The sequence below is a fragment of the Rhinatrema bivittatum genome, chromosome 13, assembly GCF_901001135.1.
Source record: "Rhinatrema bivittatum chromosome 13, aRhiBiv1.1, whole genome shotgun sequence".
Taxonomy (NCBI): Eukaryota; Metazoa; Chordata; class Amphibia; order Gymnophiona; family Rhinatrematidae; genus Rhinatrema; species Rhinatrema bivittatum.
This window is the reverse complement of record NC_042627.1, coordinates 29,393,335-29,411,001: the sequence shown is the minus strand read 5'-3', so window position 1 is coordinate 29,411,001 and position 17,667 is coordinate 29,393,335. Positions and strand designations below refer to the sequence as shown.

At 41.4% G+C, this 17,667-nt stretch overlaps 1 protein-coding gene across 4 annotated transcripts in view; it reads right to left on the bottom strand.

Annotated features, from left to right (window-relative positions):
* The window catches only part of VPS13C (vacuolar protein sorting 13 homolog C), a 483,673-nt gene that overhangs the window by 46,679 nt on the left and 419,327 nt on the right, over positions 1 to 17,667 (bottom strand). For all 4 annotated transcript variants that reach the window (XM_029575527.1, XM_029575524.1, XM_029575525.1 and 1 more), the window contains 3 exons: positions 8,659 to 8,704; positions 5,228 to 5,351; positions 4,032 to 4,146 (listed from right to left, as the gene is read on the bottom strand). In XM_029575527.1, the coding sequence (XP_029431387.1) occupies positions 4,032 to 4,146; positions 5,228 to 5,351; positions 8,659 to 8,704 (285 nt within the window). The remainder of the gene's footprint in view (positions 1 to 4,031; positions 4,147 to 5,227; positions 5,352 to 8,658; positions 8,705 to 17,667) is intronic.

Genomic DNA, 17,667 nt, shown 5'->3' with positions numbered 1-17,667 from the left:
GCTCTACTTATGTATGTCTGTGAAAACAATGATACTTTGGTACCACAAGAGTTCTTATAATCCACAAAAGACTCCACTCAAAGCAACTAGTAATTTACATGATGTTCTAAACAGGGCAGCTGAGCAGAAAAATCCACCTTAGAGTATCCTCCTAAAATTATAGCAAATTGATGTGTTTTAGAATATGACATGCAACAAGAAAAAAGAGAGGGAGAGATCTGAAGGAATTAGGCAGTATACCACACAGTGAAAGAGGGATCTGTAACATCTGGAGGTCACACAAGAACCTCGCTAGGCACCCTCCTGTTCAAATAACCAAGAAGTGAAGAAAACGTTAAGAAATATACCTCATTAATTCCACAAACATTTAACACACAGCCCCAAGATTCCTATAATCATCAGAACAGAAAAAAAAACATGGCAGATATATACGTTAGTGCTAAAATATAGATTTTTGACATTCTTGGGGAGCCAACAAAACAGTTATTTAAATATAATGGCAAACTTTGTCCTGCTTGAGTTATAAGTCATGACAATGCAAAACGACCATGCAAACTAGAAATATTTACATTTTGGCATAATTTTGTGTTTAATTTACTGGCATTGCAAAAGTTTGTGTCTCTCAGTTCAGGACAGCAAAAGCCATTAAAATAGGAGTAGCTTACTTTGTAGTTTTTTGCATAATATAACAGTTCAAAAAAAAGCAATACAAGCATGAAGGAGAGGTAAAATGTTGCTATTTTCAGTGGATTCACTGGAAATGAGACATACAGCATTTGCCATCAGTGATGTGATTATTGCTGAAAGCAACTTTCTCCAGGCCAGTGGAGAGTATAATAAAATCCAATCAATGTTGGAAAATAATGGGAATTTGGCTAAGTAGTTGTATTGTTGTCTTAAACCACGCACAACTGTAGTCTGAGTGAAAGGTAGCTTTCCTTTAATTCAAGCCTCCAGAAAGAGTGAATATCCTACAATTTGCATGATTTTGCCCTCCATTAAGCATCAGTGCTAACAGTTTCTTAACTTTTTAGTTCAACTATATCAGACTGTAGATGACTTAAGTAATTTGCCCATTATAACAGTTGTGCAACAGAATTTTTTTATATTGTAATATATCTCTTATGCAAATGATTACCTTAAGTCTTCATATCCTTTTAAATTTTTCATTATCTAAAAAACTCAAAAAAAACAACAAAGTAGGAGTTTCACTGATGTACAGAATGAACTCTACACTTTCATCATGAAAGAACAATTATAGAAACGTTCCAAAAGTACTTGAGAATAATTTTTAAAAATTCTGTTTGCATAAGTCTTCATTACCCCTTAACAATTGGTGGAAATCCCTTTTGCAGCAATTAACAGCCATGAGACATTTAGAATGTGTCTACCAACTTGGCAAAGTGAGATGGTGCAGTTTTTGCCCATTTTTCTTGGCAGAAGAGCTCAAGCTTTTTCAAGTTGGCCAAGGATTGTCTGTGACTGCAGGCTTCAAGTTTTGCTACTGATTTTCTATTGGCTTCAGATCTGGGCTTTGATTAGGCCAATCAGAGACATTATTCTTTTGGCACCACTCCATTGTTATGTTTTGCTAAGGATCATTATCCTGCTGATATGTGAATCTTCTGCCCAGTCCCAGATCTATGGCAGCCTGGAATACGTTTTCCTCTACAATCTTTCTGTACCTGTCACCATCCATCTTTCTCTCAGTCTTCACAAGCATCCCTTTTCCCTGCTGCTGCAAAGCATCCCCATGACATAATGCTGTCACCACAATGCTTCATTATGGAGATGGTGTTAGTAGTGGGGATGTGTATTTATTTAAAACGAAAGTGCAAAGCATGATGAATGAGGCTAATTTGTTTCATTTGGGGGCCCCCCCCCCTGAATAAAACTATTAGTTCCTTTCATTTTAAACAATGCATTGGGTCTACATCTAGGCCCGAAGCCAGGGCCTTGTGTACGGCATGGCCCATAGGCCAGTGGCATATGCCCTAGGCGAGGCCCCAGATTCAGACCTAGGCTGAGTTGCTAGCATCACGCTCAGGCATAGGCCAAGGCCCAAAAAGCAAGGAGCTCCAAAAATAAAAAAATAAACCCGAAAGACCCCTGAAAATTAAAAAAAACCCCAAAAAAACCTAACAAAGCCTTACCTGATCTATCAGGTATCCGAAGGCCAGGCAACCCAGAGGCTGGGTTCAGACGTTGTGGCCTTGGCCAGGGCCAGACGCTGCCGTGAGCCAGAGATCAGGTCCCGATGCCGGGGTCTCAGCCCGGGCCCGAAGCTGCAACCTGACCCAGAGGTCAGGTCCTGTTACCAGGGCCTAGGCCCACAATCAGGCCTGACTCTGTGGCTTCGGCCAGGAAGCTGGGACGTGAAATAATTGCCATACATCAAAATGGTGGCATCCACTAGGCTGAATGCGCCAGAGTTAACTCCGGCACAACCCCAGCAGACGCCGTCATTGTGTTTCGGGAAGAAGAAAGAGGACATGTGGAGCTTCCAGGCCTAGGCCCCAGTGTCAAGACCCTGCCTTCGTGTCGAGTTGTCAGGCCTGGGTCCCGGCATTGGGACTCAGCCTTCGGTTGGGCCTGGGCTGGGCTCTGGCCGAGGCCCAGGTGTCAGGCCTAGGACTAGGCCAAAGCCTGGGGCTTGCATATGCCAAGGCTGTGGTGATCTGCTGCAATATTGGTCCATGTAAGTCCCAGGCTTTGGCCTAGTCTGAGCTGGTGGATCCCCTCTAGACCAGGCGGGATCCTGGCTTCAGCATTTTTCTGGGAAGGTAGGAGGGAAGGCATGTTTTTGTTTTTTTGGGTTTGTTTCTTTTTTTTTTTTTTTAATTGCTTGATTCATTTTTTTTTCACATGAATGAAGTGAATCAAACAATCCATGAATCGAAACTCGTGATAAAAAAAACCTCCCGAAAACAAATTTATTTGCCCCTCCCTAATTACGGTAATATGCTGTGTGTGTTTTATGTCACACAAATCACTTAGCAAGGAGACCAAAAGTTTTCATTTTGGTCTCAGACCACAAATCCCTCTCCCAAGTCTCGCAGTATCCCTTAAGTGTTTCTTTGCAAATACTATGTGGTACACATCATATGCCTTTCTTTAGCAATGACTTCCTTCTTGCCACCCTCTCATATAGGCCATGTAGTAGTCCTGAAATTGAGAAACAATCAATAGTTTCTTCAATCTCACAAACCTCTGTAATTGTTTTAGGCTTCACAGAGAACTTCAGCAGCAGTTTCCTTAACTCATGTGAACTGGTTTTGGAGGGTTGACTTGATTATAGCAGTGTGTTGCTGGTGCCAAACTGTTTCTGCTCTATAATGATGAACCTGACAGTGCCCAGAGCGATATTCCAACACATTGGAATTCTCTTATAGCCTCCTCTCAGTTTGTACCTTTGAATAACATCTTGGAGTTGTTGTCAGCAACTTGCTGAGCATGTTTCAACCTTTATTTCAAATTCATGTTATTCAACAGAAACAGCATGATTCTTCATCCAAGATTATTAGAATAAAAAAAAAAAATTACATCAGCTCAACTACTATGATTGGACACAGGTGAGCTCTGTTTAACTTATTATGTGCCTTAAGGCAAGTTTTTGAACCACAACTAATTTCGGTTTGCTAGAACAAATGGTTGGAAGACTTAGGCAATCAATACTTTTTGGTTTTTAATTCTTAATTGCCTTTGGAACATTTCTGTATAGTAATTTTTCTTTCACAATGAAAGTGTAGAGGATGTTGCGTAGATCAGTGAAACAAACTCCCACTTTAATGCATTTTGATTTGTGTTTTTTTGGACAGCAGAATATGAAAAATGTAAAGATGTGAAGAGTTTTACAAGGCACTATAACTTTTTTTAGCAAATGATTTTTTGAAAATAAAACAGTCAAGAAGTTTGTATACATCTAGGTCAACAACCCCAAGTTAAAAGCATTTTCTTGTAAACTAAACTATGCAGGTCTTAATAAAACATTAAAATACCCAAGCGGCACTTGACTACCATAAAATTATTACCTCAAATAAATCAAAGCCTTCAGCTTCACTTCTGTCATATGGCCGGATGATACCATCTTCCTGAATGAGACGTGTGGGGCGGAGTTTAGATACATCTTCTGTTGATTCTGCCACCCTGTTTGTAAATAAATGCTATAAAAATCTGTAGAATTATAACAGATAATTAGATTTGAAATGAATTCTTCTAATTATTCTATACACATAAATACTTGTCCATGTTAAGTGAAAAAATAGTGTCCTATATGGCAACAAAGAAACTGAGACCACGCTAAACCTAACATACAGGGTCGTTCATCAAATTGCGTTATGGCATTAATGCCCACGATAACACCATAACGCATGCTATAGTAATGGCAGCGTGAGGCGCAAATGCAAATTTTTCAAAGAAGCGGGATTGGGGAGAGGTTTGGGTGGGATTAATGAAAATGAAGGGCATTTTTGCACTGCGCAATAGCATAACACACGCTATCGCACACTTTTAATGCTGGAAATAACTACACCTTTTTTCCTGGTGTTAAGCTGTGCGAAATGCCCGAAACGGCCGTAAAGCTATTCACGATAAAGATTGCAAATTGCATTTCGGCCATTTTTGGACTTGGGGAGATGGGAGAGGAGAGGAGTGGAGAGAGTGCCTCTGGGGATGCCTTCACATTATTCAACTATTTATGTCACTATAGGAGGGCCAGCTAATAACTCGAGGTGAGGTTTTGGTGATGGTTTAGGGTTTTGGGGCTAGTTTTACATGCAGCGTGAGATGTACAAACAGCACAGTACACCTCAGTGAAGATTTGACGTCATATGGAGTGAGAAAAGTCTCACAAAGATGAGATTTCTATATTGTTATCTCGTCCTAGCTTGATGGACTCTATACTAGGGTACTATCACGCTAGGGTGAGAGAACACTGTAGAAATCTCATCTTTGTACTACTTTTCTCACTCCAAATGACATCAAATCGTCATTGATGTGTACTGTGCTGTTTGTACATCTCACTCTACATGTAAAACTGGCCCCAAAACCCTAAACCACCACCGACACCTCACCTCGAGTTATTAGCTGAATACTATGAAGGCCTTATAAAGAGCCTCTCTCTCATGAAAGTTCCGTTTTCAAAATTAAATTTAACCTCAGAGGAAAATAAAGCAATAGTGTAACACAGGGAAGAGAAACAGACATCCTGAAGTTTCTTAAACGTTACCTCTGAATTCCCTGGAAGGTATTGCTCGCCATGTCTATGATTCCTACTGTTGGTCTTGCCACAACACCTACAAGCCCTTTTCCAATCCCTTTAAAGAATCCAGCTGTACCTTCTTTTTTAGCTCCTTTGGAAACAAAGTATATTACACCGTGAAATAATTTTCTAATGAGCCTCACAATTCATGCATTAACACAATTTGTGCAACTTTAATGCTGGTTAGCATTAAGCCATATTTGAAAGACTGTACCATTGCCTTGCCCTTTGCATTTTGTTTTTTGTTTATTAAGTTGCCCACTTTAGAAAATATATTCAAAGTGTAAAGCGACCCATGAGGACAAGTTAAACACTGGCTGCTGTTCTTGCATACTGGCGACCACGGAGGAATCTAGTCACACACAGACACACACAATACTCACTTGTATCTAGAAGATAGAACAAGATGTAAAACAAAGATTAGAAGGAAGGAAGGAAGGAAGTTCAGACTCCAGTAAAGGAAAACAAAATGCTATTCTAAGATTGATTATATTTTGTAAATGTTACTTATGGATAATTTTCTAGTCACTTAGGTAAGTAAATATATTGGGGTACAGATTCAAAAGCCATTTAGACGGATAATTCTAAAGTTATCCATCTAAATGGCAAATGTGGCATATTCAGCCATTTATCCAACTTAATTTAGCCCGATAAAAAAAGAAAAAAAAAAAAAAAGCTTTTCATGGGCATTCCTGGGACAGGTTCAGTTATCCGGCTAACCTAGCCGAATATTGTCTATATCCTTGTGTGGCCAGATAACTTGCTATTTAACAGGATATCTTGAAAAGATATCCAGCTGAATAGCGCAGTCATTATCAAAACCAAATAAAATTTCAGAGGGTTAATTCCCTCCTTCCCCTCCTCTCAGGTCATACACTCACCTTCCCTTCCCCAAACCTTTGTTAAGACTTAGGATGGGGCCAGCAGAGTCAGTGCTGGAGGCGCCAGGAGTGGGGAAGAGGGTCCCTTGCTCCTGGCTCTGATCTAAAAGGTATCAGGGGAGGGGCGAATTGGGGAGGGTTGGAGGGGAGAATTGGGGAGGGTTGGAGGTAAGAAAGGGAGGCAAGACTGTGCCTCTAATTGAAATTTGGGACCAAGGCTGGCGTACAATGTGGCCCCATCCTTTTAAAGCTTTGGGTGCACTGTACAATAGCCTCTTTCAAAATTAATGGCATAGTACCTGTAGGAATAGATAAATTACAACATTCTCTAAGTAATGGAAGCAGAGTTGGAATTAGTTGATTTGATGATGAATTTACCCTTTTTACAATGCTCTCAACTTCTCTAGAGGAGAGCATATGAAAAGATATATCTGTCATTGTATTGGATTTTACCTGCATATTAGGGGAAACTTTCAGCACGTAATGATCAATATACACAAACACACACCTTTAATTTTATTCATAAAATAGTCTACCTACTCCTGGAATGTTAGCATTGCTAGATCTTTACGTGGCAAATTTGTTAATGAGGCCTTTTAACATTTTTACTGTTTTGAAAAGCTCCCTGGGTTTATTGTGTGAGTTAGTAACGCTATAGGAAAGGAAGTTCTTTTTCTGTTCTCTTTTAAAATATAAACTTTAAGATATGAATGGTAAGATTTGTCATCATTTGAAGAGAAAGTTTTATTCTATGGCCTTTCTAGTTTTCTGCCTTCTCTTGAATACTCACAATTCCTAGATATACCAAGGAGCAAATTTCCTTGAGTATTTTATTAAAAGGCTTTTTTTTTATACTGCTGCTCCATACATTGTAGCAGTTTACAAATATGCCATACATAATAAAAATATAGCTATGTATATACAAAATACAAAAAATAAAAATATTGGATATTACTATCTTTTAGGAAGATGTTTCACTATCTTTTAATAACCTGATATACCCAAGATCATTGAAGAAAGGTTTTTAAGAATTTGCACTTCAGAATTATCTGATAGTCTAGAAGCAAAAACAAGATAAAAAATGAACTGACCAAGGGACTGGAATGATTTGCATCTGGTCTACCTTCAACTTATAATGGAATGTTCTACAACATGCACGTTTATAGCCATAGTGAGAGGCGGTGCTGCTCCCTGGTGTGGGGAGGGGATTGAGGCGTGTTTAGGCCAGGGTGGGAAAAGTATATGTGTACATGGCATTTCCAATCTTCATGCTTAGGTTTGCACCAAATATTTACCTGCAGAAAAATCACCTGCATCTGACTGCATGTACTTTGTACCCATGGCAAGTTTCAAAGTGAAAGTATGCAGATCATTTTGTTTTGAAAATTAATGCAAAGCCTCACAGCAAAGATGACTGAGGCCCAGCAGCGGCGAGCAAAGCCTATCCTGCTTGTGGCGAAGATGAGTGATGCCTGGTGGCCACAAGCGGACCCCATCCCTGAAGAGCTGCTTTTGCCAGACGAGGAGAAACAGCATAGGTATATGTGCATAGGGGAGGCGAAGAAAGCATTTTGGGGGAGGGGGTTGGGGTATGAGTGCAGGAAGATCCAACAGGCCTGGTGAGAGAGAAGGAGCCCGTGCGCGTGTGTATGTACGTGAGGGAGCATGGGTGTGTGTGGATATAGAGAGATTGTGAGGAACTGTGTATATGAGAGACTGGGCACTGATGTGGGTGTATGAGGGAGGGAGGGTGCATGTTTGTTTGGGATAGAAGGAGCCTGTGTCAGGGAAAGTGGGTGTATGTGCAAGAAGGAAAGGGAGCCTCTGTGCAGGGGTGTGTAAGAGAGAAAGGTAGCCTGTGTGAGGATGTGTGCGCAAAAGAGAGGGAGCCTTTGTGGGCGAGTGTGCAAGAGAGAGGGAACCTAAATGAGAGAGTGGTGCGAATGAGAAGGAGCCCGTGTGAGGGTGTGTGCGCGAGTGGGAGTCTGTGTGTGTGGGAAAGAGAGGGACCTGTGTGAGGGTGTGTGTGCGCGCGAGAGAGAGGGATCCTGTGTATGAGGGTATATGAGAGAGGGAGGTATGGAGCCTGTATAAGGGGCAGAGTGAGAGAGGGGTCAAACTCTGGGAATGGAGGGCTGGGGAGTGAAGATAAAGTGAAAGGAGTTAAGCCTGAAGGGGAGAGAGAGTGGAAAGCAGAGGAGTTGGGGCTTGAGAGGGCAGAGTGAGAGAGGTCTGGCCAGGGGAATAAGAAGAGAGGTGGAAGGGACATTCTTACACTGGATTTCTAGGGAAATTCGCTCAAAATATTTAACACTCTGTATCTTTGAGTAATAATTAAAAATGTAATATAGAAAAGTTAATTACTCAGACTGTGATGTGTATTGTTATATTTTGACCAATATACAGTATGCAGAATTTAAACATTTTGTGCGCAGAATTTTAAATTTTTTTGCACAGAACTCCCCCAGGAGTAGTATTTATACTAGATCTTTCTACAATTGTTGAAACTTTGCTTACCTTCCACAGGTTTTGTGATAATCCCTGTTACTCCACCAAGAACACCCTGAAAGACATTTGTTTTAATGAATAGTTATGCAGTACCTGTGTTAGTTTAATTTAATATTTTTATTCCATCTTTCATAACTGGTCAATCATATCAAAGTGATTACATGATCAATGGTTACACCCAAATAGAAATGTTATATTAAATTTGCTTGTATGATAATGTAATGTAACATTTGATGTGTCTAACATTTTCTTAAAATATGGATTGAATCATTTTTGGGATTTTGAATTATAGAAATTGTTTGCTTTTCACTTTTTGTATCTTGCCACAGCAATAGAATAACATTGGCCACCAGAAATGTGAGTTTACTCCAGAAATTAAATTTCCAGTGAAAACTGCAGCTGAACAGTACGCAATTTAGGAACATAGAAACAAAACGACAGAAAAAAAAAAAAAGGTCCACATGGCCCACTGACTGTGCCCAGCAGTCTAATTTATCTAGCCTGTTCAATTTCCACCACTCCCTCAGAAATCACTGTATGTATCTCATGCTTTCTTGAATTCACATACTCTTTTCTTTTCCACTGCCTCCACTGAGAGGCTGCTCCATGCATCCACTACTCTCTCTGCAAAAGTTGCCACTGTGCATCCCAACACTGGGGTACTGTTCAGCTGCAGAGAGCTCATGCTGGAAATGTAACTCCTAGGTCTGAGATGACTTAAGCTTGCAATTCTGGTGCCAGTCTTATCTAATGTGGTGCCCTAAACCAAATGTCTAGCTGCTTCCAGCACCATGGACACTAAAGAACAACACTGGCTGCTAGAAAGGAGAGTTTACACCATCTCAGACCCTGGAGTTACATTTCTACTTGCCAGCTTAAGCTATTATAATTGCCTCAGTCATGCACAGTCATCCCCACCCAGTCCACCTACAACATTAACACCCCTCCCTCACACACACACACACACACACACACACTCCCCCATACCATCATCTACCCATGGAAGCCCATGAGTGGGTGAAACGGAGGCCTTTGTAGGGGTCTTTTATTGTGAATCTGTAAGCAGCACGGCTACTTTCACATCATGAAATAGTTGGAAGGACACAGAGTTAAGCCATGGTGTGGAATTAGAGATGCAACAACGGTTTTGTTTACCGAGAACATTTCATAAATGGACATATAAGTGCCTTCAACATTCAAAATAACACCACATGAAATCAAGCTGTTACAAGTAAACATTTTTTTGGATGCATAAAAGTAGCATTAAGATACTCTATGAACAGCAAGGTGAAACTAAATTAAAAGGATTTTTTGTTTAACTTGGAAATGTGGAAAGCATGTGAATGTACTTGCACTTTGGGAACAGTTGTATAGGTTTTTTGCTACTCGCTCTGACTTTTTCAGAGATATTTTGATAGAGTTTTGATATTTGGATTTTAATGTGAATGAATGAGTGAGTTTGATATGGTGTAGACATACTTAGGTATGTTTAGATTTTAAGATGGCAATTTGTGTTATGTGAACATTTACCAATAAACCATTTTTTAACACTGTAAAAAGAAGCTAGTGAAAATGTTAAACAATAACTGAGGGAGGAAGATCATTTTTTGATTTTTCTTTTATATATTAGGATCCTCCTTAATATACATTATTTATGCTAGATTATACACACACACATGGGTGAGAGCATTCTCTCCCTCTCCCCGACATTCATACCCACCACACACATCACCCCTACCCCCACAGCCCCTTTCCTCTTTTCCCCTCACACTCACCCCCCCCCCCCTGCCCTTCCCTCAACTTTCCTCAATTTCTTTCCCTTCTTACTCACATCCCTCCCTTCCCCTTGGCAAAATGGCCTTGGATGCAAGATTGTGCCCAAACTGGAATGCAATAGCAGCACAAATCTACACTTTAAAAACAGACGAAACGGAAGCAAGTGTCGGCAGGAGTGTGACCAAATTGGCCTTGCATACAAGTTGGCATTGCGCATCCTGATACGGGCACCAACAATTTCGCTGTAGGTACCTGCCCCAAAGAGCTTAAACTCCAATTATATCTACCATGCCTTGCTATGACCTTGGTATGATTGGCGTTGCACATCCAGATTTAGGCACAAATGAGTACAAACTGTTGGGCTACAGGTGCTGCCCTAGAGACTTTACGCATCAATTTTATTTGTCGCGCCTTGTCTCAAAGGCCTTAGATGTGAGGCTGTGCCCAAAGTCAGAATGCACACCACCAATCTCACAAGTCCATAGTGGCAAGGCATGGCAAGTAAAATTGAAGTGCAAGCTCAGTTTGTGCCAAAGTTAGGATGTGCAGTGCCAATCTTGCAAGCAAGGCTATTTTGGTCACTCTCCCTCCAGCACCAGATTCCCTTTATGCCTGTTTTTAAAGCACTTTTCTGCATTAATTTTTTCCTGCATTTAATTTTCCTGCATTTCATGTTAACTCATTTTTACCTTTTTTAAAATCCTATTTGCATGGCATTAGCTTACAGCATTCCACACTACTGTAAGTTTCCTATGCTTGAGTAAACTAAGACTTGTGCTAAAAATTAGCTCAGATTTATTCCTGGGTTTTATTACATTGGCCCCATTGACAGGGGATCTTTAATTTTCACTTTGATGCCAGAGATTCAGCAGATTATCCACTGGGGGTCTCTGTTGCTACATTTTTTAACTCAGATTTGTTATGCATTGAAAAATGTTAATCTGTCACCTTTCAGTTTTCAACAAATAAAATAGTGTGGTTGCCATGTTAATTTCCAATAGAGCAACTAAGTGGATGACGACATGAAGATTATTTGCTTTCCTAGAACCTCGGTTTTAAGGAGCATAATGTATGTAATAAATTAATCACTGTTTTGTTTTTTTTGTTGAGAATGCTTATTTAAGACTGCAAGGCTAGACTTTGGATTCTAACAACATTTATTTCTGTAGCATTCAGTACATACAGTCCATGTATGATAAGAACCATTATTTCCATTCACAAACACTTAAGATATTTCCATGGCTACCATACCAACCAGGGATGGTCTCTAAAGGGAGTGCTGTTGATTCATTGCATCCGAGTGTCCCCAAACATGTGCCTTTTTATCTTATTAAACATGAATTAAATGATGTATTTACTTTGATTTACATGCCACCTTCCAGGCACTTGAAAGCAGATTACAATCAGGTATTCCTCTATCCACAGAGGACTCAATCTAAGGGGCCTATTTACTAATAGTTCACTCCCATGTGTCTATAGGGAAAAATACTTAAAGGCAAATTTTAAAAGCCTTACGCGCGCCAATGCCGGGAGATATGTGCAGAAGTCAGGCCGGCACATGATGCACGGATTTTAAAAAGCTTGCGAGTATGCACGTATCTCCTGGTATGCACACAAAAATTGTTTTGCAAAATAAGGGGCGTGGTTGGGCATGGTCTGGGTGGGATATAGGCATTCCTAGATTTTTCAGTGTATTTTGCATGTAAGTGTTCCCTATCTTGTAATTTTACTTCTGCTGTGGATGGCATACAAGTCCTGAGATAAAAAAACCAAAAGAGGTCAGCAACGTTTTAAGGTTTGGGGATAAAAGGGAGGCTTGGAAGTCCTATCCTTTAACTAGGCAAACAGGGAATGGACTGGAGAAAACTGGTAATCGCGTCAGCACGTGCATGTACCAAAATCCCCCCACTTACGCGGTAGAGGTAGCATTTACACGCACAGCAGGCATCCATATAAAATTGCACGCACGTTACGTGCATACAGACTTTTAGGTGCGCATATACGTATGTATGCTATAAACTGGCCATGTCCATTAGCATGAGCCGGCATAAATGCATGTCAGTGCGGCTGTTTAAAAGTAACAGTCTTAGTAAAGAGGGCCCTAAGTTTGTACCTGAGGCAACTAGTCACAGCTGAGGGGTGAAATCATCCAATAGCACAGACGTAAATGGATCTCCCAGAGATTTATAAAAAAACATTGGCAAGATTTCTAGCTACTAAGATCATTTATCAAAATGCGTTACGATGTGAACACATGTGATAATGCGTTAACGCCATAATACATGTGAAAAGTATAATAGCACGAATGCAAATTTTTGAGGGGGCAGGATTGGGTGGGTTTTAGTTAAATTAGGGGCCCCACCCTGTGGAGTGAGTGACAGCAGGAGTCATGTTTATCTGAATGTCATCTCCTGTAGTAGCAGGCGATGCCTTTTGGATAAATGTGACTTCTGCTACCAGGGTGTGTGTGTGTGAGATCACCGATTGGATCGGGAAGGGGTTTGGCTTATCCCTGCCCAATCTGATGTATAAGATTTGAGTAGTACTTGTCACCCCATAGCGATGCCTATGGGCTGGGGATTCATTGAATCTCTTGAAGGCCCTGACCACACACCACTGATTCTCTCCCACATGCACACACACCACAGCTCTGGCTCTCTCACATTCACACATGCTCTCACTCGCTCTCATGCACAAACACAGGCTCTCTCACCTCTAGGGTAGCATTCTCTGAAATGCTCCCTGATCCACGCGCAGGTCACCAGAGGCAGGCAGAGCTCCGGAGTCTCACTGCGTGGATGAGACGATGATGCAAGGAAGAGGGATTCAGTTTTGTTAGGAACTGGGGAACCTTTTGGGGAAGGGGGGAGTCTCTTCCGAAGGGATGGGCTCCACCTTAACCAGGGTGGAACCAGACTAGTGGTGATAACCTTTAAAAAGGAGATAGAGCAGCTTTTAAACTAGAACAAAGGGGAAAGCCGACAGTCGCTCAGCAGCGCATGGTTCGGAGAGAGGTATCTTCAAAGGATACTAATGATGCATTAGAATTAGGGCATCCTGACAGTGAGGTTCCAATAATTAGAAAAATAGTCCAAGTGCCTGTAACTAAAAACTCACCTGAGCTAAAAAATTCTAACTTATCCCTATCAATTAAAAAGCAGAATGAAAATACAAACAAAAAACAAACTTTGAAATGTTTGTATGCTAATGCCAGAAGTCTAAGAAGTAAGATGGGAGAATTAGAATGTATAGCAGTAAATGATGACATAGACTTAATTGGCATCTCAGAGACATGGTGGAAAGAGGATAACCAATGGGACAGTGCTATACCGGGGTACAAATTATATCGCAATGACAGAGAGGAGCACCCGGGAGGAGGTGTGGCGCATTATGTCCGGGATGGCATAGAGTCCAACAAGATAAACATCCTGCATGAGACTAAATCAAAATTGAATATTTATCGGTAGAAATCCCTTGTGTGTCGGGGAAGACTATAGTGATAGGGGTATACTACCGTCTACCTGGTCAAAATGGTGAGATGGACAATGAAATGCTAAGAGAAACTAGGGAAGCTAACCAAATTGGTAGTGCAGTAATAATGGGAGACTTCAATTACCCCAATATTGATTGGGTAAATGTATCATCGGGACACGCTAGAGACACAACATTCCTGGATGGAATAAATGATAGCTTTATGGAGCAATTGGTTCAGGAACCGACGAGAGAGGGAGCAATTTTAGATCTAATTCTCAGTGGAGCACAGGACTTGGTGAAAGAGGTAATGGTGGTGGGGCCGCTTGGCAATAGTGATCATAATATGATCAAATTTGATTTCATGACTGGAAGAGGAACAGTGTGCAAATCCAAGGCTCTCGTGCTAAACTTTCAAAAGGGAAACTTTGATAAAATGAGAAAAATTGTTAGAAAAATACTGAAAGGAGCAGCTACAAAAGTAAAAAATGTCCAAGAGGCGTGGTCATTGTTAAAAAATACCATTCTAGAAGCACAGTCTAGATGTATTCCACACATTAAGAAAGGTGGAAAGAAGGCAAAACTATTACAGGCATGGTTAAAAGGGGAGGTAAAAGAAGCTATTTTAGCCAAAAGATCTTCATTCAAAAATTGGAAGAAGGATCCAACAGAAGAAAATAGAATAAAGCATAAATGCTGGCAAGTTACATGTAAGATATTGATAAGACAGGCTAAGAGAGAATTTGAAAAGAAGTTGGCTGTAGAGGCAAAAACTCACAGTAAAAACTTTTTAAAATATATCCGAAGCAGAAAGCCTGTGAGGGAGTCAGTTGGACCGTTAGATGATCGAGGGGTTAAAGGGGCATTTAAAGAAGATAAGGCCATCGCAGAAAGATTAAATGATTTCTTTGCTTCAGTGTTTACTGAAGAGGATATTGGGAAGGTACACGTAATGGAGAAGGTTTTCATGGGTAATGATTCAGATGGACTGAATCAAATCACGGTGAACCTAGAAGATGTGGTAGGCCTGATTGACAAACTGAAGAGTAGTAAATTACCTGGACCGGATGGTATACACCCCAGAGTTCTGAAGGAACTAAAAAATGAAATTTCAGACCTATTAGTAAAAATTTGTAACCTATCATTAAAATCATCCATTGTACCTGAAGACTGAAGGATAGCAAATGTAACCCCAATATTTAAAAAGGGCTCCAGGGGCGATCCGGGAAACTACAGACCAGTTAGCCTGACTTCAGTGCCAGGAAAAATAGTGGAAAGTGTTCTAAACATCAAAATCACAGAACATATAGAAAGACATGGTTAAATGGAACAAAGTCAGCATGGCTTTACCCAGGGCAAGTCTTGCCTCACAAATCTGCTTCACTTTTTTGAAGGAGTTAATAAACATGTGGATAAAGGTGAACCGGTAGATGTAGGCGTTTGACAGTGTTCCTCATGAGAGGCTTCTAGGAAAAGTAAAAAGTCATGGGATAGGTGGCGATGTCCTTTTGTGGATTGTAAACTGGCTAAAAGACAGGAAACAGAGTAGGATTAAATGGACAATTTTCTCAGTGGAAGGGAGTGGACAGTGGAGTGCCTCAGGGATCTGTACTGGGACCCTTACTTTTCAATATATTTATAAATGATCTGGAAAGAAATACGATGAGTGAGATAATCAAATTTGCAGATGACACAAAATTGTTCAGAGTAGTTACATCACAAGCAGATTGTGATAAATTGCAGGAAGATCTTGTGAGACTGGAAAATTGGGCATCCAAATGGCAGATGAAATTTAATGTGGATAAGTGCAAGGTGATGCATATAGGAAAAAATAACCCATGCTATAATTACACGATGTTGGGTTCCATATTAGGTGCTACAACCCAAGAAAGAGATCCAGGCGTCATAGTGGATAACACATTGAAATTGACGGTTCAGTGTGCTGCGGCAGTCAAAAAAGCAAACAGAATGTTGGGAATTATTAGAAAGGGAATGGTGAATAAAACAGAAAATGTCATAATGCCTCTGTATCGCTCCATGGTGAGACTGCACCTTGAATACTGTGTACAATTCTGGTCGCCACATCTCAAAAAAGATATAATTGCGATGGAGAAGGTACAGAGAAGGGCTACCAAAATAAGGGGAATGGAACAGCTCCCCTATGAGGAAAGACTAAAGAGGTTAGGACTTTTCAGCTTGGAGAAGAGACGACTGAGGGGGGATATGATAGAGATGTTTAAAATTATGAGGGGTCTAGAATGGGTAGATGTGAATCGGTTATTTACTCTTTCGGATAGTAGTAAGACTAGGGGGCACTCCATGAAGTTAGCATGGGGCACATTTAAAACTAATTGGAGAAAGTTCTTTTTTACTCAATGCACAAATAAACTCTGGAATTTGTTGCCAGAGGATGTGGTTAGTGCAATTCGTATAGCGGTGTTTAAAAAAGGATTGGATAAGTTCTTGGAGGAGAAGTCCATTACCTGCTATTAAGTTCACTTAGAGAATAGCCACTGCCATTAGCAATGGTAACATGGAATAGACTTAGTTTTTGGGTACTTGCCAGGTTCTTATGGCCTGGATTGGCCACTGTTGGAAACAGGATGCTGGGCTTGATGGACCCTTGGTCTGACCCAGTATGGCATTTTCTTATGTTCTAGCATCAACACCCACACACACAGGCTCTCATTCTCAGGCCTCCCTATTTCTTTGGGCTGCATGGGGATGGGGGTCAGGTAACACTGCTCACTCACCAGTTACTGTCACCCACTCCGCTGCAGACCAGACTCTCTCGTTACTGTCATCCCTCACCAGACCAGTCTTTCTTGTCACTGTCACACCTCCCCCCATTTCGGTCTCTCTTTCAGCACTGTCAACCCCACAAGACCATTCTCTCTCACTAGTCACTGTCACTTCCCCAGCTCAATCTTTCACCAGTTACCATCACCCCTTCCTCCCCGAGCAGTCCCTCTCTCACCAGTCGCTATCAACCCCCAGGCCTATTTGTCTCTTTCAGTCACTGTCTCACTCCCCTTCCCTAGGCTAGTCTCTCTCCTTGTCAGTCACTCTCTCCTTGTCTCAGCCACCTAACCCCACCCAAAGATCACTGTCTCTCTCTCTCTTCTCGAACTTCTGCATATTCAGGAGCTTCCAGGAGAGTGTCACTGCTGCAGGCTGTGCTGGTACTGGGGCTTGGAGTCTGCAGCCTGCCTACTCCTCTGCTCCAGCCACAGCCCCAGACTCCATTGTTTGTATGTACGTGCTGCCTGGAAAGAAGCTCTGCTGCAGCTGTCCCGTTCCACCCTGCAGCCCCCACCTGAGGCCTCCCTCACTGACAGCATGGAAGACATTTTTCTCCTTCAGTGAGTACCCTGCCTCCCCTCCCGTGTGCAGAGTAGCCAAGCAGCAAACATACTAGAAACAGAGGCTCAGCTTTGCTTGCCGTTGCCACTTTTAAAATGTTTACATACTTTTCTGATGATCCACGGAGGCAGGGAAAAGACAGACAGGACTGACCATCATGGTATGAGAATCAAGCAGAGTCCCAATACAGAGAGCAGCTCTGCAAGCCACAAGTGCTGCTGAAGAGTGCAACCGGCAGCACGGACCTTGCTTTGTCTGGCGCCAAAGCATGAGGGAGGCAGCAGGAAATGGTGAGCTTGTGCGGCACCTGTGCCTCAGTGACATAGGAATCTGCATATTTTTTTTTTCAGAGGGGTGCAGTTTGTAAACACTGAGGGCAATGTAAGAGGCAGGCAGCAGCAGGGGCAA